Source organism: Xenopus tropicalis, chromosome 8 (assembly GCF_000004195.4).
Source record: "Xenopus tropicalis strain Nigerian chromosome 8, UCB_Xtro_10.0, whole genome shotgun sequence".
NCBI classification, from domain to species: Eukaryota; Metazoa; Chordata; class Amphibia; order Anura; family Pipidae; genus Xenopus; species Xenopus tropicalis.
The window spans coordinates 33,514,720-33,540,684 of record NC_030684.2 but is presented as its reverse complement, the minus strand read 5'-3'; the positions used below and the strand labels follow the sequence as shown (position 1 = coordinate 33,540,684).

General features: G+C 37.4%; 1 protein-coding gene across 1 annotated transcript in view; it reads right to left on the bottom strand.

Moving 5' to 3' along the window:
• astn2 (astrotactin 2) overlaps window positions 1-20,466 on the bottom strand; it is a 675,040-nt gene extending 654,574 nt beyond the window's left edge. Inside the window, exon 1 of the mRNA XM_002935205.4 lies at window positions 20,039-20,466. Within this exon, the coding sequence (XP_002935251.2) occupies window positions 20,039-20,318 (280 nt within the window). The 5' untranslated portion in view covers window positions 20,319-20,466. The remainder of the gene's footprint in view (window positions 1-20,038) is intronic.
• Window positions 20,467-25,965: the final 5,499 nt, after the last annotated feature.

The window sequence follows — 25,965 nt, the reverse complement described above, 5'->3', positions numbered from 1 at the left end:
ATACAGTAGAGTGACTAGTGCCAAAAGTGACTCACATGAAATGGTTGGATACTTTTTCCATGTCATCTTTTTAAAGTGGATATGCAGGACCACTTTAAGGCCATGGAAGCCCACCCACCCTATACCAACACCTTCCCACTCACCATGACAGCCCCTCACCTGTCATACACAATCATTTTATCTTACAAAACAAAAAACAGAACTGTGTTGCATTTTTGTCCATAAGCAACTAAAGCTGGCCTTAAACTCCACTCATTCGGTGGATCTTTCCAGTGATAGGCCCACCTAAGGTGGGTGATAAAGGGTTAATCCAAAGGTTTGGCTTTGGGGCCAAATGATCAGATTACAAAAATGGGAATACGAGTCGTCAAAGTAACAACTGATTGGTCCTCAAGCCGATGGAAAAATAGAACCTGCACAAGTGTTGGACAAATATTGGTCAGGTAGGCCCAAACACAGCCTCAAACACAGGAAGATAAACTGACAAATTGGCAGCTTAAATCTGCCCGTGTATGGCCACCTTAAGTCAAATGAGCTGCCAATCAGTAACCAAACCACAGACACAAGCTACAAGGAGCAATGATCTAGATCTGCTGGTACTGAAACTGCAAGTTACTTTCTGCTTCACATATCAGTAGTCCCATATACATTGCATATGCTGTTTGGAGCAGACATGGCAAATGACTTCAATCTGTGCAATGCTTTTTTAATAATTGGTAAGAAAAATTATTCCTGAACTATAAACTGGCGTCGGTTTTAAAGATTAGTATATCTTCGCCTAAAAAAAGGAAAAATTCATATAATGCCCACTAATGAATTCTTCACTGCAACCCACTGCAATTCTTCATTTGCGTAAGATGCCCATTTTTATTTGTCGGTCAGTTGTTTTACTTTTATATATACCTAAACATAAGCATAATCCAGATCATTAATCTGGTTGCCTTTCTCTGAACCTCAACCCTCTCAAGGTTGTATGGTCTTTTTGTTAAAAAGGTTATCACTTAATAAGGATATCCCAGCCCAGTGTTTGTAAGGTAGACAGAGTGATACAGTTTTGAGTTGTGGTTGAAATGGGAAGCTCTTTCATAAAAGCTTCTTATATTGTGTTACTGCTTTTCTATAAAACATTTATAGATTATTGAAAAGAACAGTTGGATATTGCTGCTCTAAACCAGAACTGATAAAGCAGCATTTTCATCATAGTATTCAGAATAAAACATTAAACAACCTACTGAAACAATCCTAAGATGATCCATCAAGGAAGGCTGGCTCGGCATCCAGGTTTTAACTAATTCAGTACGTCCCATGCCTTTTTAATCTTGAGGTTGTCAGTATAGAATAACTCTATCTACCTAGGCCAGCTTAATATAGTAGGCCTAAAAGCCAGGACCTTTTTTGTTTTTTAAATGCCACAAAGAGTCCATATGAAAAGAAAGAAAAGAGAAATTGTCACAGCTATTGCCCTGAATTATTTATCATAATTTTTTTCATAAATAATGTATGTTATATACCATATGTAAAGAGCTGAGTCATGCTGTGATCACTTTGTTTCATTCACTAACTGGCATATATTCCGCAACCTAAAATTTATACCCAAGGTTGTTGTACGCTAATAAAATAAAATATCCATATAATTTTTCACCTTCAAAAAACTAGTCCACCCCACACTGTCCACATTATTTTAGGTTTTTAACTTTAAGAGCTATGACAAATGGGACACTATAGCTTGAGAAATCTTCTTTCCCCCAGGCAGATAGGAGTTTACTGCATTTACCTAAAACCCTTTACATTTGGCAACCCGGGGTATGTACCCTCTTGTGATTAAAAGCAGAAGCTCATTAAGCCAGGACTCAACTGTTACAATTTGATATAATTATTTATGTATATTTCAGCAGCTGCAACCTCTTCTGAGCATAGTATCCCAGCTTAACTCAAATCTGTAACAAACCAACTTGATACATTATCTGCTGGCATTTCTCTGACACTACTAATAAATGTATACAGTAATGTAAAAGATTACATTTTATTCAGTGATCGAGTCTACGGATCTTCAAATGAATTATGAGAATGGAGACTATAAAACCAGCGCCGAAACCGGCCACCTAAGTGGCCTCACCACAAATCCGGGCCTGTATAAAAAAAAGTATTTTAAATGGAACTATAATAAAAATAGATAATATCTTCCCTTGTGTCTCCGTACGTTCCTGGCCGACTCCTCCGTTCCTCACAGAGCAATCGTTTGGTTGCACCTCCCACTACTACTGCTATTTCCCGCCTTAAACCTTTCTACCTTGCTGCCCTTTACATTTGGAATGCCCTCCCTGATTTCCTCCGGAGAAAATCCTCCCTCAGTCTTTTTAAAACCATACTAATAGACTACCTTTTGGAGCACTCACCCAGCACCTGACCAGGGAACTAGCACTTATATTGTAATGTCACCCACTATGACCTACAGCACTTATATTTGCCTATTTGTGTCTGTAAGTTACACTCCCATATAGATTGTAAGCTCTACGGGGCAGGGACCTTCATCCTCTTGTGTCTTTGACTCTTATCTTATTACAACTGTATCTTTTATTTATTTGTGCTTATTGTAATACTTTGTATTTCTCTATTATCTTAATACACCCTGTTTATATTAATGTATTGTACTGTACAGCGCTGCGTACAAAAGTAGCGCTTTATAAATAAAGACATACATACATACAATAGAATAATAATAAAAAACAAATACATTTGATAACAGTAACATTGAGTCGGCAGCACAGTGGTGCAATGGTTAGCACTGCTGTCTTGAAGTGCTGGGGTCCTAGTCTTGATTACAGCCATCTGCAAGAAGATACTTGCATTAGTGATGTCTACAAGAACAGTTTGTTTGTTTGTTTATCCTACACGTCTCCTTAAAAACTCAATTTATTTAATGTGTCAGGTTAGTTGGTAACTTTGTGAGAATGTAGGGAATTGTGTCTAGTCTAGCAGTTCCAAGGAAAAAAAGAACAAGGAAAGATTCCTAATTTATTAGTAATTTTCCATTGTACAGGCATGGGATCCCTCATCTGGAAACCTGTTATCCAGAAAGCTCCGAATTACAGAAAGCTTGTCTGACATAGACTCCATTTTAATCAAATAATTCAGAATTTTAAAACTTGATTTCCTTTTTCTCTGTAGTAATAAAACAGTACCTTGGTATTGTTCCCAACTAAGATATAATTAATCCTTATTGGATGCAAAACAATCCTATCGGGTTTAATTAATGTTTTATTGATTTTTTTAGTAGACTTAAGGTATGGAGATCCAAATTATGGAAAGACCCCTTATCCGGAATACCCTTGGTCCCAAGCATTCTGGATAATGTGTCCTATAACCTGTACTGGTTTAATTGGATTATTAAAGTGCAACTAAAGCCTAAAATAAATATGAGGTACTGTACATTATGCACTGTGCTTATTCTACTAACTAATTCATGCCTTTTATCCAGTAGCATCCTATCTTTTTTGTTGCTCAGAAATATCCCTAGCCTAGTGCTTCTGGCACTCTCATCAACTCTGGTGTTTTGTAGCCAAACAACATGTAGTATTTATAGTAAACAAAAAAATAACTGTGTCTCCAGATTATGCAGCTAACACACAAATTCATCAAATTCACACAAGCACATTGGAATGAAGATGTAACTTCCAAACATATAAAGCATTAAGGCTTTAATCGTTTTAACAACAATTTGCTGTTAATCCTCCTTTCTCCTATTTTACTTAATCTAACTTTGTACATAACCCCTATCTAGGAGGGATTTTTCACAGCTCTGTGTGGATATGTCTTGCACAGAAGTTTAGTAGACTTGGTAGTATAAGCCAGTAACTACTCAACTGGTGTTTATACTTTATTGTTTTGCTATTATGTATGCCTAGGCAGTAAGACACAAATAAACATTTGTTAACCATAATTAATAAACAGTTCTATGATAGACATATACTGGTTCCAAAAATTCACATTTAAATTGATAACTGGAGTTCTTATTCCTCTGAAATACATCTCCTCTTAAAGATGCATGAAAGGCCAGGAAAGTCCATTAAAAGAGTGATAAATAGGTTACTTTCATTTTATTTGTCCTTTTATACAGACTTTTTTCAGAATAATGCTTGCATTAATGACATATTATGTAAAGTATACTACCCTCACTGTCCTTTCATTATTATTGAATCTTTGAGTATTTTTTTTTTTTTTTGCAAAATGATATTCTGTCACTGCCCTCTCTTTGGCAAAAGAATTACTGGCTAGTAACTGTGGGCATTCATTTAATTTAAAACTCAGCATAAAAGGGATGTGATACAGTTCAATTTAGAATCAAGAATCTAGCAGATTTATTACATACACACACATGTATTTAGTAAAACCTTTTTGAAGAAGAATTTGTTCCCATAGCCCTTATCTGTTATCTGTTACAAATACACAATGGTAACGTAAGCAGTCCCACTTCTTTCTTCCCCATGCAGTATATTCCTCAGTTAAACTTGGCCTTGCTACTAATTTAGTGCATAATTACTTTATGCAAATCAATAGTTTATATAAAAATATTATATAAATTTATTTATTTTATTTCTATATATTATTAAATTAATTTGTGTAATCTTTATTTCTTCAGGCACTTTATGATTGAAAGCAAAAAAAACCTCTCAGGGACCACTGTCTGATCCACAAGTACTTTTGGTTAAAAAAAACAACACTGGGGCCCTGCATGGAAGGTCCGTGTGTATCTTGGGGCCCCACCTCATGTGTTATTTCATGTTACTACAAATAGTTCATAGGGACACAAATGGAAGCAACGCTTTTTAAAAGGGTAACAACTACATCTTGTTTACAATACTTCCAAAGTGTACAAGCAGATTCAACAAAACATGTAACTAGGGGTATCAAAAGTGCTGAGTGTCAATCTACCACCATTTTTACCCCCAAATCATGCTCCTCCCATCTTATCAGCACATTACACAATATATTGTATACACAATAGACACAATCGCCATACAATAAGCAATCATGACCAATCAGACTCTGTCATTGTATACTGAGAGTGGTATTGCAACACATTGTACCAAAGGAGGAAATATTCACCTAAGGGATTCCAAAGATGTAGAGTTGCAGTCTGATATTTATTTACCCCTACATCACATTCCTGCACTTTCAACCAAGCACTGCCAATCCATTCTATAGCAGAAGAATGTGGCAAAACATGCATATAGCTGTTTTCAAAGTTGCTGAGATCTGTGATTTGATTACCCCAAAAACATTAGTGAGGAAAAAAAGACTGCCAGGATAAAAAAATGTTCTTATAGTATAGTATACAGGTATGGGATCCCTTAATCGGAAACCCGTTATCCAGAAAGCTCTGAATTACGGAAAGCCTGTCACCCATAGACTCCATTTTAATCCAATAATTCAGAATTTTAAAGCGGATTTCCTTTTTCTCTGTAGTAATAAAACAGTGTAATTAATCCCAATTTAGATATAAATAATCCTTATTGGATGCAAAACAATCCTATTGGGTTTAATTAATGTTTTATTGATTTTTTAGTAGACTTAAGGTATGGAGATCCAAATTACAGAAAGACCCCTTATCCAGAATACCCTGTGGTCCCGAGCATTCTGGATAACGGGTCCTATACCTGTATATCTTGTGTTCGCTATCCTACCTATCAGATGTTAGATGTCAGACAACATTTTCAAAAAAGTTGGAATAAGGGCAACAAAAACTAGAAAATGTATTAATGCTAATTAGAACATCCCAAAAGAGCCTTGGGTGTCTCTGAAGTAAGGGGGGCACCACTCTGTGAAACACCGTGTCAGAAAATATTGCAACAATATAAACAATCATAAACATGATCTTTCTCTGAGCCCAAGCTCATTTAAGAAAAACTGTGGGCTAAAAAAATCCAAATTTGAAATTATTCTTGAAAATTATGGATACAGTGTCTTCTAGGCTAAAGGAAAAGGACCATCTGGCTTCCTATTAGCACCACAGGTAGCAAACTATGCCATGAACCTATGCATGCATAAGTAGCTTTTTCCTAGACATCTTCTAAGTTAAAAGGACCCCCCCCCCCCAAAGGCTGCAATAGACATAATTGTCATTCACAATTAGATTCCCAGTTCCTGCTTGAAGAGATAATGAAGTTAGACAGATGAAGAGAGGGAGATAATAAAGATAAGCTATTTTGGCAAAAGGATCAGAATTTTTAATTGATCATATTTAGAAAATTTCTCATTTTAATGTAATGAAACATATATTAAATGTTAATTTTTGTGATAGTTCCCCTTTAAAAGCTTGGAATCCAGTGAACCTGCAAAAAAGGCACCACTTGCTAGACCTTTATCCAAACAAGGAGAAGGCCTTGTTGCTTAGTAAAGGTTTTGAAGAAGGCTTTTGACTACCTGTTTTTGAAGGTTTTGGTTTGAATTGGGTTGATAATCTTCCATTAAGGATCATATAGACATTAGTTTTTGAGAAAATACAGAAGGAAAGACAGCATGGGTGAATAGGGAGCCCTTTTGACGTTCCACTGTTTATTAATTTTCAGCTATCCCCACTTGGGGTAGTACTGAAAAAAGAAAAGGGGTTATTTAGACTGATTCACCATCTTTCATATCCAAAATGTATTTACAAGCACAATTTCTCCAATGGGTGAGCACTCTAAACACAAGTGTAGGTGGCTAAGAAACAAAGCTTTATTTTACATCATTCCTGATGCATTTTGTGTTTTTCAACACGTAGTCATGGGCATATTATCAAACACATAATCACAAAATGTAAAATACCAACGTATCTGACATCACAACCTATCACCGCCCTCTACATAGTTAACTCTTACTTATCTGATTAAAAACAACTGCAAATTCTACTTAATTTCTTCTTAGTTAAATAATCAGTTTTAATTACATTAGTCTAGTCTCTAAATTACACTTTTCGTTATCAATTCAAAAAAATTGTAATTTAGTAAAATAATAAGTTAACAAATACATGTAAATATATTTATTCATTCAATAAATTAATTCAAAATATCTAATCCTATTGAGACTTTCAAAAGCCTACTATAAATGCATTAAAATTTATCTTAATAACGCATTTCATTAAATCTACTCTAAACCATAGTTGTATCCTGATTGCAGCAGTATCTAAAACATTGGAAACATTGAAACTAGTGCTTAATTTGCAACAGAAGCTCTACATCCTTGTTAATCCTATAGAACTCAATACACATGTTACTAAAGTATCGCTTAGGTGTTACCTTTACAGAGTATCTCCTGGTTAATAATGCCACTGCTGCTTTTGTTTTACAGCTACCAATGTTTAATCACTTTTTTCATGGACTACCAGATTACAGAGTATAAATTAACAATGACACTATTACTTTTATTTCTGCCTAACCTTATATTTATTCACTTTAATCTTGGGCTACAAGTTCATTTATTTTATAGTAAAATTAAATATATATTTTGTAACAATCTCTAAATAAAGCAACTCACATCTCATTTAACTTTTATGTCCCATCACATCCCATTTAACATTTAGGCCTATGACAACATGTTGAAAAACACGGAACATGTCAGGATGGATGTGAAATAAAGCTTTGTTTCTTATCCACCTCCACCTGTGTTTGGAGTGTGCACCCATCAGAGAAATTGAGCTTGTGACTGCTGGCTCACCCCTTGCTATGGATCTGGGGCGCTGCACCCAGACCATTGGATCAGTGGGGTGATTGTCCATTAAAAACTTTGATTTATGAGATTTTTTAAGAAGAACCTGTTGTGAAAATAAATCTTCCCTGAGTGAACGGTTTGGGGCAAGGCACCTGGACCAATTTTGTGAAGGGGTAAGCAAATGCTGATTGAGACTGGCTGTTTTAAATTTGGTTTATTTCGCTGAGTGGCTAAGAGCAGATGTAAAATAACTGTAGTTGGTATTCTAAAGGCATGTCTCAAAATGATTAAATAGAAAAAGATGTGTTCAGTATAATATGCCACTTTTGACCAAGCTTTGGTTTTATTGAGGAAGTGTGGTAAGGGTACTATAACGGTTTATGCTATGTAGAAGTAGCATTTAGGCTTTTGCCGGTGCATTCTGAGAGTTTTAGTTTGTTAGGTTTCCAATTCCAAGGTAAATTCTATTTTGATTGCTGTTTACCTATGGCATGTGTTTTGTCTTGCTCTTATTTTGAGTCATTTACAGCATTTCTTGAGTGGACTTTTATTTGTTGGTCCTTTTGGTTCGCAATTTTTTTGTTGTGTACATTATGTGCCATTTGTAAATTCATGGGGTCCCATATTGTAAGGAGAAAACTGTTTTCCGGTGACCAAGTTGTAATTTTTGGGTATAACCAAAGGTTCTGAGGCCATGAAATGTAGATTGCCAGAGAAAGAGTTAACCTTAACAAAAGAGAAGGTAACATTGAAGGGACTTCAGTCGTTGCTGGGTATGTTGGCATTTGCAGCATGGATAATGCCTATGGGAATAATCTTTTCTAGGAGATTATCAGCATTGACTGCAGGTATGAAATCTCCTTCCTGTCACATATGGTTGTCCAAAGAAGCACTGGATAATTTACTGGTTTGGCATCAATTTTTACAGGTTTATAATGGTAGATCAGTTTGGCAGCAAGACTTTATAACTGCTTCTGATTTGCAGATATATACCAACTCAGGATTGGAAGGTTTTGGTGCATACTGGAATGGTCATTGGTGTGTGGGAAGTTGGCCGGAAACGTGGAAGGAGAATGGCTTGAAAAGGAATATAGTTCTGCTGAAGTTGGTTCCTCTGGTGGTGACTACAGTAGTATGGGGTAAACAATTTGCAAGTAAGCATTTAAGTGTGATAATGTGAGTGTGGTTTGGTCTGTAAATAATTTGTGTTCAAAGTCTATGGACTTCTTAGGCATTTGGTTCTCTATTTTTTGGTGAATAGTATTTGGGTTAAGAGCAAGGCATATACCAGGTGTAACAAATCAAATTGCCAATTCTCTTTCTCACTTTCGATTTCAGAGATTTCAGGAGCTGGCTCGTCCAATTTGACGCGACTTTTTTGACATGCAACAAATTTTTCACAGAAGTTTTGGGAAACAATTCGCCAATGGCGAAATGCAGAAATCCATGCCTGGCGAAAAAATTCGCTCATCAGTACTGAAGAATTCTATTTCAGAATCTATATGGTGCTATGTATGGAGCTGGAACAAATGGTGCAGGTTCTTAGCAAGTTAAAGATACATATTGAGTTGCCTCAATAACATCTTTGTACTTCACTGCCTCAATAACATGTGGCTATACGTTTTGTTTTGTCATTATTCAATGACCATTCAATGATCTGGGTCAAGCATTACTAGAACATTAGCAGGTATTCTGTTTTTTATGAAGCTAGCAGGTGAAAGCCTTTAAATCGTTATTTTACAGTGCAGCAGATTGTAAAAGGTCATAAAAAATGTATAAACCGGATTCTAGGAGACCTCCTTCACAATTGTTCATTTCTATAATTTCATTTTTATCGGATGTTTGCTTTGCAAAATACAATGACTTTTTTTATTTGGCATTTTTTGTAGAACTGGTAGAGCGTCAAAAATCTGCATCAAATTTGCAAGTGGATGACATTAAGCTATCTGAGGATAGAGTGCGCATTTTTATTAGAAGGTCGGAAAACTGATCAGCAAGGTGGAAGTTGTGTAGTTTGGCTCAGGGATTTAGCAGACTCCTGTATTTGTCTAGTCAGCATTATAAGAGAATTTTTGGCAATATGGCCTAAAGGTAATATTTCATTTCTGGTTCAATTGGATTCTACCCTGTTGTCTAGATTTCAGTTTAATAGAGTATTAAGGCTTAGTACTGTGAAATGTGGATTGAGCAATGCATATATAACACCACACTAATTTCAAATAGGAGCAGCAACTGAGGCAGCAATTTTTGGACTGGGGGAGTCAATCATTACAATGCTGGAGAGGTGGATTTCAGGAAGATTTAAATTGTGTGGACATCCACATTTATCAGTACCGAAAGCTTTCTGATTTAGTACTTATTTGTTTCAGTGTTTGCCAAGATGACTATATGGATTGCTGATCATCCATTTGTATTCGGGGCAGAGGACAGAGCAAAAAGACGACCATATACATCCAATCTATTAGACCCTCGCAAGTTTCAGGTTTTTTGGTTGGGAAATAAAGGCATGAAATGGGTTAATTTGTTGTCAGCTATGTGGGCGGCAAGGGCAACGTTTCTTAATCCGGATATAATTATAGTTCATTTAGGAGGAAACAACATTGGCAAGGTTAGAACATTGGAGCTGATTAATTTTATGAAACGGGATTTGAAACAGCTAAGGTTGAGTTTTCATAATGTAGTGATTGTCTTTTCTGAAATTGTTCAAAGGCTTGTTTGGGTTAAGTCTCCACATTTCACACCTTTGGAAAGAGTCAGAAAAAAATATTAATAGAGCGTTAAGTTCCTGCCTCTTCTAGGTGGATTTTCTTTTCTGCATACAGAGTTAGAGGGCAGTTGTGAAGGTTTGTATAGTGAAGACTGGGGTTATCTTTCCAGTACAGGTATTGGACCTGTTATCCAGAATGCTCGGGACCTGGGGCTTTCCGGATATGGGATCTTTCCGTAATTTGGATCTCCATACCTTAAGTTTTCTAAAAAATTATTTAAACATGAATTAAACCTAATAAGATTGCTTTACCTCCAAAAAGCATTAATTATATCTTAGTTGGGATCAAGTACAAGGTAATGTTTTATTATTACAGCTAAAAAGGAAATCATTTTTAAAAATTATAATCATAATATAATGGAGTCTATGGGAGATGGCCTTTCCGTAATTTGGAACTTTCTGGATAATGAGTTTCCGGACAACAGATCCCATACGTTGTACAGGCTTGGACATTTTGAACAATGCTATCCAAAATATGGTTGAGAGAGTTGTTTTGTTGATGGGGGGTGGCATCGTTGCTGACTGCTTCCAGCTAGGATGGCAGTGGGGCAAATATCATCCAATAGGATGGATAGTTCTTGTTTGTAATGCTGACTCCTACGCTTTATGGTAAGTGGATACGTAAAGTGTTAATTGTGGTGAACCAACTGTGGTATGTTATTTTATGTTAGCCCCTAAATAAAGACAGCAGCCTTTCCACCATATTTTGTTTTGGTCTGTTTCATTTTGAGTGTGTATGGTGGTTTAGGAGTGCCTCCTACAATTCCATGACTCTTGCTCTCCTTGTTCACATATCTGAGCACTTACTGTGCACCTAATTATTTACTGCATGTTTAACTTTTTTGGAAACAATGTTGTATTGCCAAGTATTTTTGACAGCATGTATAAACACATACTAACAGACCATAGGGATCATTTATGAGCAAACAGGCAGTGTGCAAAGTAAAAAAATGAGCACATGCTGCCATTATTTAAAATAACAGATATTACCACTTCATCTTCCCCATACTTCTTCACACAGAATGACCCTTGTTCACCTTGTATTTAAGAGCACATATTTAAGCACTTACTGTCTACCTGATTAATTGTTGCATTTCTAACTTTTTTGGTTGTACTGCCAAGCATTGCTTTACAGCACCCTTTTAAATGTGCACAGATGCTTATAGAAGTCAGGACTCATTTATAAGCAAGAAGGCAGTGTGAAAAGTCAAATAATTAGTACAATCTGACATTTTTTTTAAATAACTTGCTTTTTTCCTTACTTCTTTACAAAGAATGAACCCTGTTCCCAGAATACTCAAGAGTACATATCTGAGCACTTATTGTGTACCTAATTATTTGTTGCATTACACAGTGTTTACAAAACAACCTTCCATTGGGCGATTTGGGGGTTTGTTTCTACACATGCACAACTAAAAGTGCACATTTTTGCTATATACTTTTGTGTAAAGGTTTGCTGTTATAAGTTGAGAACAAGCAACATTTTTTTAGTAACACAGATGACTACAAACCTGATCCCTGCTACACATTTAAAAATGAAGATCCAGGGATTGTAATAATGTGAGGAAAGAGGAAATACTATCCTCTATTGAAATGTGTGGCATCTTGGATGCTATTACCCAAAATGTCTGGGATCTCTTTTTTTTTTTTTTCCTTCTATGCACCAAAGAAAAACCCTGCTTGGTTTAAGATTGCAACCTGTTGGCATCCCAATCAATATGTCAACATAGGATATGTAGGAGAAACACCAATACAGTTATGCAGAGAAGGGAATATAACACCCACCACTTGTCTTAGGTGCTCTATGATACTGAAGTGGGCAGCTGGTCACCCCACTAATGAGCAGCTACAATTACGCTCCTGTGAAAAAATGTTGAAGAAACTAAAAGGATTAATAATGATCATAGTTCCATAAATGCTGCATTAGAATTTGGGTCTAGAGACTTACCAGTACTTAAACATTTTTTTTCTGCTCTACCGTGCTTTACCAATTTTGAAATATATAAAAATTGACCATGTTACCTCATTGATTTGTAGGGGGCACTAAAGATAAACTTTTGTTACAAATCGAGGCCTATTACGTAGACTCAAGATTTTGGCACTGCAATGAAATGTTTACATTATCCAGGATTTTAAAATGATGGAGGTTTGTGTCCTGTAAACAGAGTCTACAGTATCTGATGAGTTTTCAGTAATCTTCTCTTTTCTTTTCATGATTTCCTTTTCCTGCCTCTCCGTCCTTTCCTGCCTTGTTTACCAGTTTCCTATATCTAGTTATAATTTATATATATACCATGTTGCTAAAAGACTCAAATGCTGTGCTCTTATAGTTCACATAAGTTATGGTAGTTTACAGGTTGCTGTGCTTTGAATAAAGTAGAAAGACTGGCCAGTGTGGATTTAAAAATGAGCTAACAGTGGTCCTTGTAGATTTGGGGAAAGTGTGATATAGACTAAATCCAGAAATCTTGAAAAAGAATAAGAGAGGATTTTTGCTTGACTGGATTTATATATTGCACAACTCAGTAAGAGCCATGATCAGCATGGAAGTGTGATGTATTCTCACTGTTTATGGACAAGGGTGTTGCAGAAGTCTGTCTCTCTTGAAAGTTCTTTAATTAACTTGATTCCTATTTCCTGCATATGAGTGTAAAGAGGATTAGGACAGGGGGGCATATTTTGGTTGCAACATTCTCGGGAATTTGGACTGCAAGTCCATGGCCTTTGATGACATATCAGAGGCAAATGATTGTACTAAATGGCTTGATGTAGATTTAACTGGTGGACGTGGGGTTTTTTTTTGTTTTATCTCCTAACAACAGCCGCAGTAGCAGTTGCTGACTTACTTAAGAGTGAGTGAATTAACAGTCAATATTTGCCTGTGACTGGCCAGCTTTAGTTGGAAAAAGACCAATCACACAAAGGCAGCATGCAATACATGTTCCTAGCTCTTTGGTGTGTCTGCAGCTAATAATCTCCCAATTAAATTAGCAGGATATACCTATCGTGCCCATGTGATACTAACATCAGTATACAGGTATCAGTATCCAGTAACCCATTATCCAGAAAGTTCTGAATTACGGGAAGGCCATCTCCCATAGACTCCATTTTTATCAAATAATTCTAATTTTTAAAAATTATTTCCTTTTTCACTGTAATAATAAAACAGAACTTTGTACTTGATCTCAACTAAGATATAATTAATCCTTATTGGAGGCAAAACAAGACAATTGGATTTATTTAATATTTAAATTATTTTTAGCAGACTTAAGTTATGGAGATCCAAATTACGGAAAGATCCTTTTTTTTGGAAAACCCCAGTTCCCGAGCATTCTGGATAACAGGTCCCATACCTGTACTTGCTATTTTTGTCTTTCAGTTAACAATTTTTTTTACGCTTCACTTACAAGTGCACTTTGAGGCTAATACTAATACTTTGAAGACTAATACTTTGATAGAATTGTCTTCCTACATTTAATAATAATATTTAAAGGGGAAATATTGCAAAAATAAAAATGTAATATAAGCTTAATCTCACTTAATTTTTAAATGTAATAAATGTTCTAAATATAATTCATTAACAATTCTGTACTGTTTCTAAATAATCAAGTTACTCTTCACTATACCGCATTCACTCTTCATGCAGGAGCTGGGAAATTTTGATCGACGATAAGGTCTAATACAGAGTTTGGGTTGTGCTGCTTTTGCCTAGAATATGTATTAGAGCTCACTGTTCAAAATCATCAGAAATCTTGTCTCTCTCCATTCTTGAATCAGTTATTTGAGTTGGTTATAATGCATCTCCTAGGAAAGGAATTGGCTCTAACTGTTGATCAAAATATGACTTCTGACCCCTGGAGAGACAGATGCTGAGAGGTAGATAGTGAAGAAAAATTTAATTATTCCAGAAACTATATATCATTTTCAGTTGATTATATTGTGGAAGATTTTTTTTCCATGAGATGAAGCATATATTACATTTTCATTTTCATGATAGTTCCCCTTTCAATAGTGGGTAGGTGGGACAAAAGGGAGTAGAGGGTATGATTTGTCTACCAAAGCAGAAAAATTATTTGAATGATATCCACATGAACCTGCATTGCATTTTAATGAAGAGGGGGAGCTGCCGCTGAATTCTTTAATTCATTATATCTTTGTGAAAATGAAGTTATTAGGTTTTCAAAGATACTATTAACTTAATTTATATTTATAGAGACCCACTAATAAGGATGCAGTATTCTTCTGTATGGTAATGTTCAGCTACAGGTCTAGCAAAAAAAAAGGCATTGTGCACTGTTCTCTTCTGCTTCTCCATCTTGTCTGCTTAACAGTGAAAGGTTTAAACATCTTGTTTCCTCAGCTATTCACAAAAAACAATTTGTCTTTCTTAGTACAGTATTAATATTATTCATCCCAAGTTTACACACTTTTGTCAGAAGCACAAAACAGCTGCCATGGGACAAATTATAGTCTGACAAATATAGAACAGTCATTCAATGACCAGATTCTGTTATTGTAGTCTCTTGATCTAGTTATCTGGACCGACAACAATGTTATAGTGCTAAAATAGTAATATAAAAGTATTGCTTTTTGCAACTAATTTATTACTAATATTCTTGCCAAGCCCCAAACTTACAAGAAATGAGTTAATCTTACCTGAACCTTGGTATTTGGTAAAGGTACAGAATCTTCTGGCACAGAGTATATCAAAAGCTGAAGCCACATCCCTAATCAATCATCAATGTAATATCAATCATAATCAAACAGATACTGCTGGCAAATAAACTAAAAATATACAGGCAGTTATAAGCCATACTGTGTGCAATAAAGGCTGCCATTTGCTTACATCACCTGTAACCCCCCTATCCCAGACCATTTAGCCATTCTACACAACTCAAAAACAAAAGAAATGGGCAAAAGATGGGTCTAGTTAACACAAAGGGTCTATGCATGGAGCTCATTACCCCTCCACTATTTTCCCACATTAACAGGGCAGCTATGGGCATACTCCAATCAGTGTCGGACTCGGAACTTATGGGCCCACCAGAAAACCCTAGACCATAGGCTCACTCTCCAAACTATTTTTCCTCCTTTCCTTGCCCAACCACTTTATTCTCCTATTCTCTTTTATTTACATGCTAGCATCTATTCTTCTATTTATTTCTCCTTTTTGTTCCCATTCAGAAATAGGGAATGACCATGAAGCAGGCCAAATGCTCAGGAGCAGGAGGGTCCACTGACACCTGGGCCCACCGGGAGTTTTCCTGGTATCCTGGTCGGAAAGTCCAACACGGACTCCAATAAGGGGCCCTGTGGCAGAGGAGGGACCCCATTCTACTTGCTGGTCTAGGGAACCCAGATAACTTTTGGGCTAATAATTGGGAGCTCCTCAGAGGAAAGGACCTGCTAAAACATAGTAGTATGGGGGCCCTTCATTACTAATGACAGCCCTGTGTGTGCATCCTGCACTCCACTCCACTAACGCTGTAACCTAATCTGCGTGCCTGTAGGAACATCTACATCTATAAATATTAAATATTATTAAATCAACTGAAACAATAAAGAGGAAAAGAAGAGGGAATGAACAGTAGCAAACGTTAACAAAATCAAATGAAAACATGTCACAACAATGCTGTGAATTGCAACATGAAACAAACATTTGTTGTTGAGACTAATCAAAACAAGTCATTTCCTGAACGACAGAACAGCAACTTTTGATCTTATATTAGAATAACTTCTTTAGCACAGCATCAACAAATACATGAAAATAACAACTCACTTAAAAGCCCTGAAAAGGTGTTGCTTACTTAACCCATATAAAGCTTGCAATTGCACAGTAACTATTACTAGAACAGTTTGTAAACAACACCACATAAAGATAGAACATATAGGATTGTATATTCTGGCACTATTAAATAAAACAGGTGCTACACTGATACAAGGTTACAACATTGCATGTTACTTTGTACATAACAAACACAAGAATAAGATACTATAAAAGTACTCTCCCAAAGTAATAAAGGCCCTACCCAAAACACGGTATACAATGGCGTACTAGCAATGGTAAAGTGCTGCAATCTGCACAAATTGCAAAGTTTCGGCCTACAATGCATAATGTTACCCCTGGAATGTAAACATTATGAACATTTACATGTTGGCTTGGTAGCAATTTAAAGAACAGCCCTGTATTTGTCCCTGGTCTTGTTTCAGAATGCTTACCTACATATTAGGGATGCAGCGAACCCAGTTTTTTGGGTTTGGCTGAACCCCCAAATTCCCCAAAGGGATTCGGCCCAATAGCGAACCAAATCCAAATTAGTATATGCTAATTAGGATTTGTAAGGGTTAAATGTGGGTGCATGCTGTGCGCACGGTGAAAAATTTGACACTTTAGTGTTTATGCAGCGAAATTAAACCTTTCCAAATTCTAATTAGCATATGCTATTTAGGATTAGGATTCGGTTCAGCCAGGACCGTGGATTTGGCTGAATCCGAACCCTGCCAAAAAAGGCTGAATCCTGGCCAAATACCGAACTGAATCCTGGATTCGGTGTATCTCTACTACCAGGGCCGGAACTAGGGGTAGGCAGAAGAGGCACCTGCCTAGGGCACAACAGTGATGGGGTGCTAGGTAGGTACCTCTGTTGCCATTGCCAGTCCAGGATCCCTGCACGGCATCTCCCTCCTCTATGGCACCGGGCCGACTTGGCCCACCTCTGCCTACTACATATATGCCCTACTGCTCTTCTTAGCTCATTTAAAGTAGAAGAAGGGTACAATTACTGGGGGGGGGGGTGCCAGAATGTTAGGCAGTTCCATCTGTCTTCGTTCTTCCAAATCCCAGGGCTGGCACATGTGCAGTAGGGTGGAAAATGGCGACTTTCTTGTTAAGTGGCGTAAAGACAGAAGAAGAAAAAGTATCGCCCCCTCGCAGGTACCCCGGGCTGGTGCAGTTTTCTCCTAGCAGGAGCACCAACCTGGGGTATAAGGTAAGTGATTAAAATCACTGAGTGGCCTAACATTTTGGCACCCCCAGCGATTTTACCTTTCTTTCTCCTTTAAAAGTGCAGTTCCCTCATAACCATGAAGCAGTCATGAGGATAAGACATATTCAAAATACTTCACAAAACAGTATGTTCCGACACAGCTGAGGTCTGTTTACTATTCACAATTAATATATTCATTGTAATTCTAAAAACACATTATTATGTTCTATATGCTTACATTGCAAATTTACGAAAGTTGCATGAATATTAGATATATATATATACATTTACCACACACTGCCAAATTAAAACATCTGGAAAGAGAGACACCAAGACATTAACTAGTAGAAAACAGACGAATACGTAAATGAGGCAAAACCTAGTAAATCTAACTTTAGACATTTATAAATTAGTACATTTAATGCCAAATTTGAACTTGCCTATCATGGCACACAAATATTTAATGCCAAATACGAACTCACTCATGTTCTATTCATTCCTATGGGATTTTTAGAAGTGTATATATCAATGGGTGAAAGTTAGAACTCACCATTAGATAAATATGCTTCTAAAAATGAACAGAACGTGGGTGAGTTTGTATGTATTAAGTTTACATTTTGATCAATCTGCCCCTAACCATTGCTTAACTATAATTTACCCTTTCCAAGTATGTAATTGTGTAACACAAATGCAGACAGTGTTAATGCATTCACCTTGTTTTCACTTAACTCATTGATGGCATTTATGCTTTCTGAATGAGTTTCAAAAGCATAGTCAATTAAACACTGAAAGGAAAGAGGCTCTGGAAGATTAAGTACTGCTCTTAACACATGCAAACAAACAACAGTAACTTGCTAGTCGGCAATAAGGACCATCACACAAATGGTACACTATACTACACTATATTTAGTATAGACAGTCCCTATCGGTTTCTCTCTTACTTTTACTTTCCCCACTTCAAATGTTTTAACTAAAGGGCAAGTCTGCACAATCTGGCTAGACAATAAACAAATCTGCCTTATACTCAGGGCACAAAACAACTAACACTTTCCATTTTATAAAATGTGCATTAAACATTCAAAACCAAGCTTGTTGCTCATTCGATTCCAATCATATTCACAACCAATTAGGCATTTATTATTACCCCAACCATAAAGTAGTTGCAGCAATAAACAATGTCTTGCAATTTCATATGACACAAAAATTTCCCATTATCTACAAGCCCAGTCGGCCTCTGTATAAGTAAATGAATTCCATATTCCATAGCAGGGCAACTAAAAGTAGCAAAGTGTACTGAATAGCTATGAAAGAAATACCCTTAAAATGTCACTTTTATTAAATCGCATTTATTGCCACAGAAATAGATTCACATTATCACATTAATTTCTACAGAAACTAAAAAGACAAAAGAAAACATCGCTTCTTTTATATAATGAAACAGGGCGGCACAACTCATAACCAACTCCCTTCAGTTTTACACCTGGGCTAACTTTACTTTTTGTTCAAGGACAGTTTTCATACTTTACCTACAGTATTCCTTCTTTTAATTATTCAGCACTAATAACTCCTCAGAAAGTATCAGAGAGAGCAATGAAATGCCCATTTTACAGATCTTTTGGCTATGACTTTGGCTCAATATCTGTCACCCTGTTTCTCTAATAATAGTATCTTTGGGTTCCAGTCTACCCCACTCTTCAGTTTGTACATATTTCCATAACAGTTAATTATTGCAGCGATTATTACCATGACCTATCATTGCCCCTGTGGCCCTGGGACACCTATGTGCAGGTATTACACCTAACTTTACTTTTTGCGCTGTTTTTTCTAGGGCAGTTTTTTATACTTTACCTATTTCTTCTTATAATTATTCGGCACTAATTACTCCTCAGAAAGTATCAGAGAGCAATCAAAAACCCATTTTACAGTTCTTTTGGCTATGACTTTGGCTCAATATCTGTCACCCCGTTTCTCTAATAATAGTATCTTTGGGCTTCAGTCTACCCCACTCTTCCATTACATAATTGCATAAGAGCTAGTTATTGCAGGGCATTTCTACTAGGGATTATTACTGTGACCTATCATTGTCCCTGTGCCCCCGGGACACCTAACTTTACTTTTTGCGCTGTTCTTTCAAGGGCAGTTTTTTATACTTCTATTTCTTTTTTACCTATTTCTTCTTTTTAGTATTCAGCAGTACTTTCTCTTGAGTAAGTATTACATTGCTATGAAATACCCATTTGACAGATCTTTTGGCTATGACTTTGGCTCAGATTCTGTCACCCCGTTTCTCTAATATTAGTATATTTGGGTTCCAGTCTATTCCACTCAGTTTTTCCATATTTGCCTAAGAGGTAGTTATTACAGGGCGTTCCTACTAGGGATTATTCCATGACCTATGATTGTCCCTGTGCCCCTGGGACACCTCTGTAAGTGCAGATAACCTGCTATTCACTAGAAACTCCTCTTGCCGATAAACTTCACTTTCCCTCCCGGTATAATTGCCAGGCTGTCCCTGCTGTATGTGCCCTGAGGGAACATGATTGTGCCAGCCATACCCAGCCCTCCTCCCCTCTGGCTTTCTCTCCCCGGCCCTCACCCAGAGTGAAGTAGGGCGGCTCGGTGTTGTGCAAGTCGTCCCTTACGGACACACTCCCGGGCGCCTCACTGCGGACGTGCAGGGGAAGGCGGGAATCGGCGGGTCCCGGAGGCGGCGATGAGGCGGCCCCACTCCAGCTCAGGTCCCGCTCCCTCAGAGCCGGCAGCGTGGATACAGTCACCGTCTTGAGCCGGCATCCCGGGGAGGAAGAGCAGCGAACTGTCACCGGGAGAGGAAGGAAAAGGCCCAAAGAGAAAATAAAGGAGTATGAAGGGAACATGCCGAGCAGGGCTGAACCCCGCCCGGGGGTACCACTCCAAGCCTCTAGCTGCGCTCAAAGCTTCAGGCGGCGGCGGCGGCGAACGGCAAAGCTTGAGGAGAGCCGCTAACTATCCGCGCACGACCCCTTGCAGGGACACGCCCCCTTAGCGCCGGGTCTCTCAGCAACGGCCAATCGCTATTAACTTTATCCTCTCTCGTATCCGCCCCCTTAACTTCAAGTTCCCCGTGTATAGCCAGTCGGGTAAGCGCTAGTATCTCAGCGCCCGTCCCTTTAACTATGTGTTTCCCCGCAACAGCCAATCAGCAAGCGCCTCATCCTTTCTCCTAGGTACCAGTTTAATAGTATGTCGCTAGGCAACGGCGAATTGCAGACTTTCTCTTGTGGATCGCAATTAACTGTTCTGTTCCTGCGGTGTCTTATAAAAGCAGCACATCGTTCCCTCACTATAGAGTGGGTCCCACAAGCCATAATGGGTAAAGCATTCAGCACTGGGAGGTACTAGAACCAAAGGGCTGCCTATGAATGAGGTCTCTGTAAGTGTTTTTACTTGTTTATCAGTTTGGTGCCAGAAGTAACTGGAGTTCAAACTCTGCACACACAGGACTCCTTAACAGAAATAAAGCAGCTGTCAAATTACATCTTCACTACTCTATTACAGATCAATATGAGCTGAAAATACCAGTAAACACCTCTCTGCAGTGTGCAGGCTCAATAACCATGGGGAATACAATGATCTAAAATAGGATTAAAGGAAAACTATACCCCCAAACAATGTAGGTCTCTCTCTCTCTCTATATATAAATATGAGCTTGTATAAACCAGCTCATATGTAAAACCCTGCTTCATCTAAAGAAACCATTTTTATAAAATATACTTTTTTAGTAGTATGTGCCATTGGGTAATCCTAAATAGAAAATTGTAATTTTAAGAATTAAAGGCCGCCCCCTGGGATCATAGGATTCACAGTGCAAACAAACAAACCAAGGCACACATACCTGCTAGGCCCCATCAGCCAATGAATGGGCAGAGTTCTCTCTTTTGGTTCCACACTTCCTCCTGATAGAGAGCCATTATTTCTGATCATGTGATCCCTGTGGGAGCCCACGGCCCATGATTAAATGGTGGATCAAGGGAAAGGATGATATATATATATATATTGATCAAGGGCAATATATACTGATATATATTCCAGTCTGGTGAGATTCTTTAATAGGTCACTTAAAGGGGAACTGTCACCCTAAGACCTAACTCCAAATTATTTTCTATATTGTTGGTTAAGCAAAATAAACTTTACTTACGCTATATAAATAATATAAATCTTGTTTCCTTCCGTCTTGGAATTACACAATCAAAGCAAGCAGGCAGGCACCATTTTGTGGGCACTGTTATGAAGACAAACTTTGTATCACCCCAAAATCTTGTTTATGTGACTGACTGGGGGACCTGATGCCCAGGCCCATGCACTGGCTACACAGTTAGATGAGGAGGAGGAAGGGGAAAGTGAGATCTGCAGTGACATCTAGGAAGTGCTGAACGGAAAGCTAAACTTATTGTCTGCCCCGCCTCTATGCTTAAGGCATAGAGGCGGGGCAAGCAATATATGATTGACAGCTGGGATTTTTAAATGCCTTTATAATGGGTTTGGATGTGTTAATATAAAAATGAATTTGGGTTTTATGTTTAATTTGAAAAGGACTTTTATTGTACAACTTTTTATGTCTGGGTGACAGGTCCACTTTAACATAATATAAACTATCTGTTGATTAAGTATTCATTCTGGGGGTATAGTTTTCCTTTAAAATTGATCAGGCACTGACGCCATTCATATTAGTTATCAGAAAAAGTATCTTATTGATGCGGTTCATAAAATCTTCTTGGATCTATACTAGCTCTGGCACATGAGTATCTTTGGGGACAGCCATAGTACCTGCTCAGCCTGCTCTATTGAATAGTTTTAGGTTTCACTATCAGGTTGCATCAAAAGGCAATCTTTTTATTAAAGTCACCCGAAGAAATAATTGCAAATCTTTTTCAGTTGGGTAAAATAAACTTTAGTTGCACTATATAAATAATTTCAATGTTGTTTCTTTTACTCTTGGAATTCACAGCCAGCAGGCAGGTACTATTTTGTAAACACTGGGATGTCCATCTTTGGACAAGGGTCAGAAAATAACCAGCTCCTGTCTCAAGAAACATTTTCTTAACTAGTTTTAATTTTGTAAAATAATTAGCTCTCAAGATAATTACCAGTGAAGGAGCACATCGCTGATGTTTCTCGTGCTAAAGATTTCTCGCGATCCCCCATCTGATCAAAAAAAAAATGCAGGCATGAAGCGCTAGTGTGCATGCTGCTTGATTTGCATATCTTTGATATGATTGGCTGGCATGATTACTACAATGAATGATCAAAATATTTTCTCTCATATCTTTCCATACTGGCCATGATTATCTTGAAATTATGGAATGCTTGGGGCTCACACTTACCACCAGATGTTTCCTTAAATCCAATAGCTCATATTCTCATATCTCAGTACAGGTATGAGACCCATTATCCAGAATGCTCAGGACCTGGGGTCTTTCTGTAATTCAGATCTCCTACCTTAAGTCTACTAAAAAAATTATTTAAACAGTAATTAAACCCAATAGGACTGTTCTGCCCCCAATAAGGGGTAATTATATCTTAGTTGGGATCAAGTACAGGTACTGTTTTATTATTACAGAGAAAAGGGAATCATTTAACCATTAAATAAACCCAATAGGGCTGTTCTGCCCCCAATAAGGGGTAATTATATCTTAGTTGGGATCAAGTACAGGTACTGTTTTATTATTACAGAGAAAAGGGAATCATTTAACCATTAAATAAACCCAATAGGGCTGTTCTGCCCCCAATAAGGGGTAATTATATCTTAGTTGGGATCAAGTACAAGGTACAGTTTTATTATTACAGAGAAAAAGGAAATAATTTTGAAAAATGTGAATTATTTGATTACAATGGAGTTTATGGGAGATGGGTTTTCCGTAATTCGTAACTTTCTGGATAATGGGTTTCCGGATAAGTGGTCTGATACCCATATTACCTTTTCTAACACCTCTGTTTACTTTTTAAGGCAGAATAAGTTGATTCAGTGCACTTTTTGTTACTTCAGCTATTCCATTAAAAAAAATAATTGTTCTTTTACTTGTCTTTATTAACTACTTAGCTGTAATGGTTTAGTAATGTAAAAAAAATGGGCTTAGAATACATGACCCCAGTGATAAAAAGTTTTATTTTATAGATACAGCAGGTTTAAATAGTGCATAATGGCTTATCATATGCAACATGTACATGAACACAATTTGTTACAGAGTGTCATGTTTCAATTTAGGAGCAAAATGCACCACTACAAACACCAGTGGAGAAAATGCCAATACTGCTCCTAACACCATGTGTAGGGAGTCATTGGGGTTCATTTATAAACACTGGACAGATTTCCACTTGGGCAGTAACCCATAGCAACACAGATCAGTGATTAGCTTTTTTCAGCCAGCTGCAAGTTGAACAACGAAATCAGTCATCTAATTGGTTTCTATGGGATACTGCTCAGGTGCAAATCTGCTGTTTATAAATGACCCCCACTGATTTTAATGGCAAGAGTTTGTCACGCACTTGCAGTTTCTAGCTGAAATGTGGGGAGGTGCTTACCTTTAGGCTGATGGCAGACAAGGCGTAGGGCGGATATTTGCGGCAAACAGAAAAGCGCTTGCTGAAAATACCACCCTACGCCTCCTACATGTGCCTGCACCCGAATGTATGGAATACACACGGGTGCAGGCACATGTAGCCGAATTATGCATAAAAACGCGAGACTTTGCATTCTCTCACGTTTTTATGTGTATTTCGGCTACACGTGCCTGCACCCGAGCATATTCTATTCATTCAGGTGCAGGCACGTGTAGGAGGCGTAGGGCGGAATTTTCAGCAAGTGCTTTTCCACTTACCGAAAATATCCACCCTACGCCTCGTCTGGCATTAGCCTTAAGGTCAATGGCTGCCTATATACTCTGTATGAAGCGGTACTGGTGTATTTAACGCAGGTGTGACATTTGCCAAAAATATTGCCACAACTGATAGAATTTCAGCCATGAGGCATGACAATCGCTAAGTGAAAGTTAAAATACAGGCAAATGACTGGGGAAACATTACAACATTCAAGCACAAAATTGAGTCATTTAAAATTAAAATCTACCACACTACTGTTACTATCCCAGTGACATTTTGAAATTGCCATGGCTTGCACTTCACATGTAGAAACCCCCAGCTGCCTACACTGTAACACAAATGGGCATGCAGTTTACAGGATTTAAACATAATCACGCTGCGACTGCTCCTGGCTTCCTTTTTGTATGTTGTTGTGCATTATTATAAATAACCAGTGTAATGATGAGCAAATTTTTTTGCCAGGATTCAAAGCAAAATTCTACATTTCGCCATCAACAAAAAAGTCACAGAGACAAAAAAGTCACAGAGACAAAAATGTCGCAGAGACAAAATTGTGCAGAGACTTATTAGTTGCTGCAGAAAAAAATGCTCATTGACTTTAATGCATTTGGAATAAGAAAAAAGTCAAATGGAAAAAATGTCACCCCCCCCCAAAAAAAAATTGTTGCACGCAAAAAAAGACACCTATTGAATTTTTTGGCAAAGTGAAACAGGACAGACTCGCTATTGACAATATTGATATGCATCATTTAATTCTCAGAGCTGGTTGTGGGAAGCAGAAGTATGTGGAGCTCTGTGTCCCCATCCCTTTAAACTATAGCTACTACAGGTATGGGACCTGTTATCCAGAATGCTTGGAGCCTGGGGTTTTCTGGATAAGGGCTTTCTGTGATTTGTAAAAATCATTTAAATATTGAATAAACCCAATAGGCTTGTTTTGTCTCCAATAAGGATTAATTATATCTTAGTTGTGATCAAGTAAAAGGTTCTGTTTTATTATTACAGAGAAAAAGGAGTTTTGGAGCCTATGGGAGATGGCCTTTCCGTAATTCGGAACTTTCTTAACTTACAGGATGCATTTTCCTTGTGATTAGGTGACAGAATTACGTTAAATACTAAAGTGTTGTTTAAGCATCAAATAGAAGTACCATAATTTCACTAATGTTAAACCTTTTTGTAAATTTTTTTTCAGCTCAGTTGTGATTTATTAACAATGAAATTGCTTTCAGAGGTTTATCTAATTTTATTTTCCCTATACATTTTCAAAGATTTAACTGCTAAGGAAACTACCACAATTCCGCCAAAGCTCTTTCCAAGACCAAAATGATGCTCATAATAAGAGACAAATTACCAATATATTTTGACAGCTGCCAGAACTTTTCTAGCCACTTTTTGGCTTAAGACTCACGTTTGGGTGGGTATTTATTTCCTAGTACAGGTATGGGACCCTTTATCTGGAAACCTGTTATCCAGAAAGTTCTGAATTACAGAAAGGCCATCTCCCATAGACCATTATAAGCAAATAATTCTAATAAAAAATGATTTACCTTTTCTCTGTAATTATAAAAAAAAACCTTGTACTTGATCCCAGCTAAGATATGATTAATCCTTATTGGAGGCAAAACAATTCTATTGGGTTAATTTAATATTTAAATGATTTTTAGC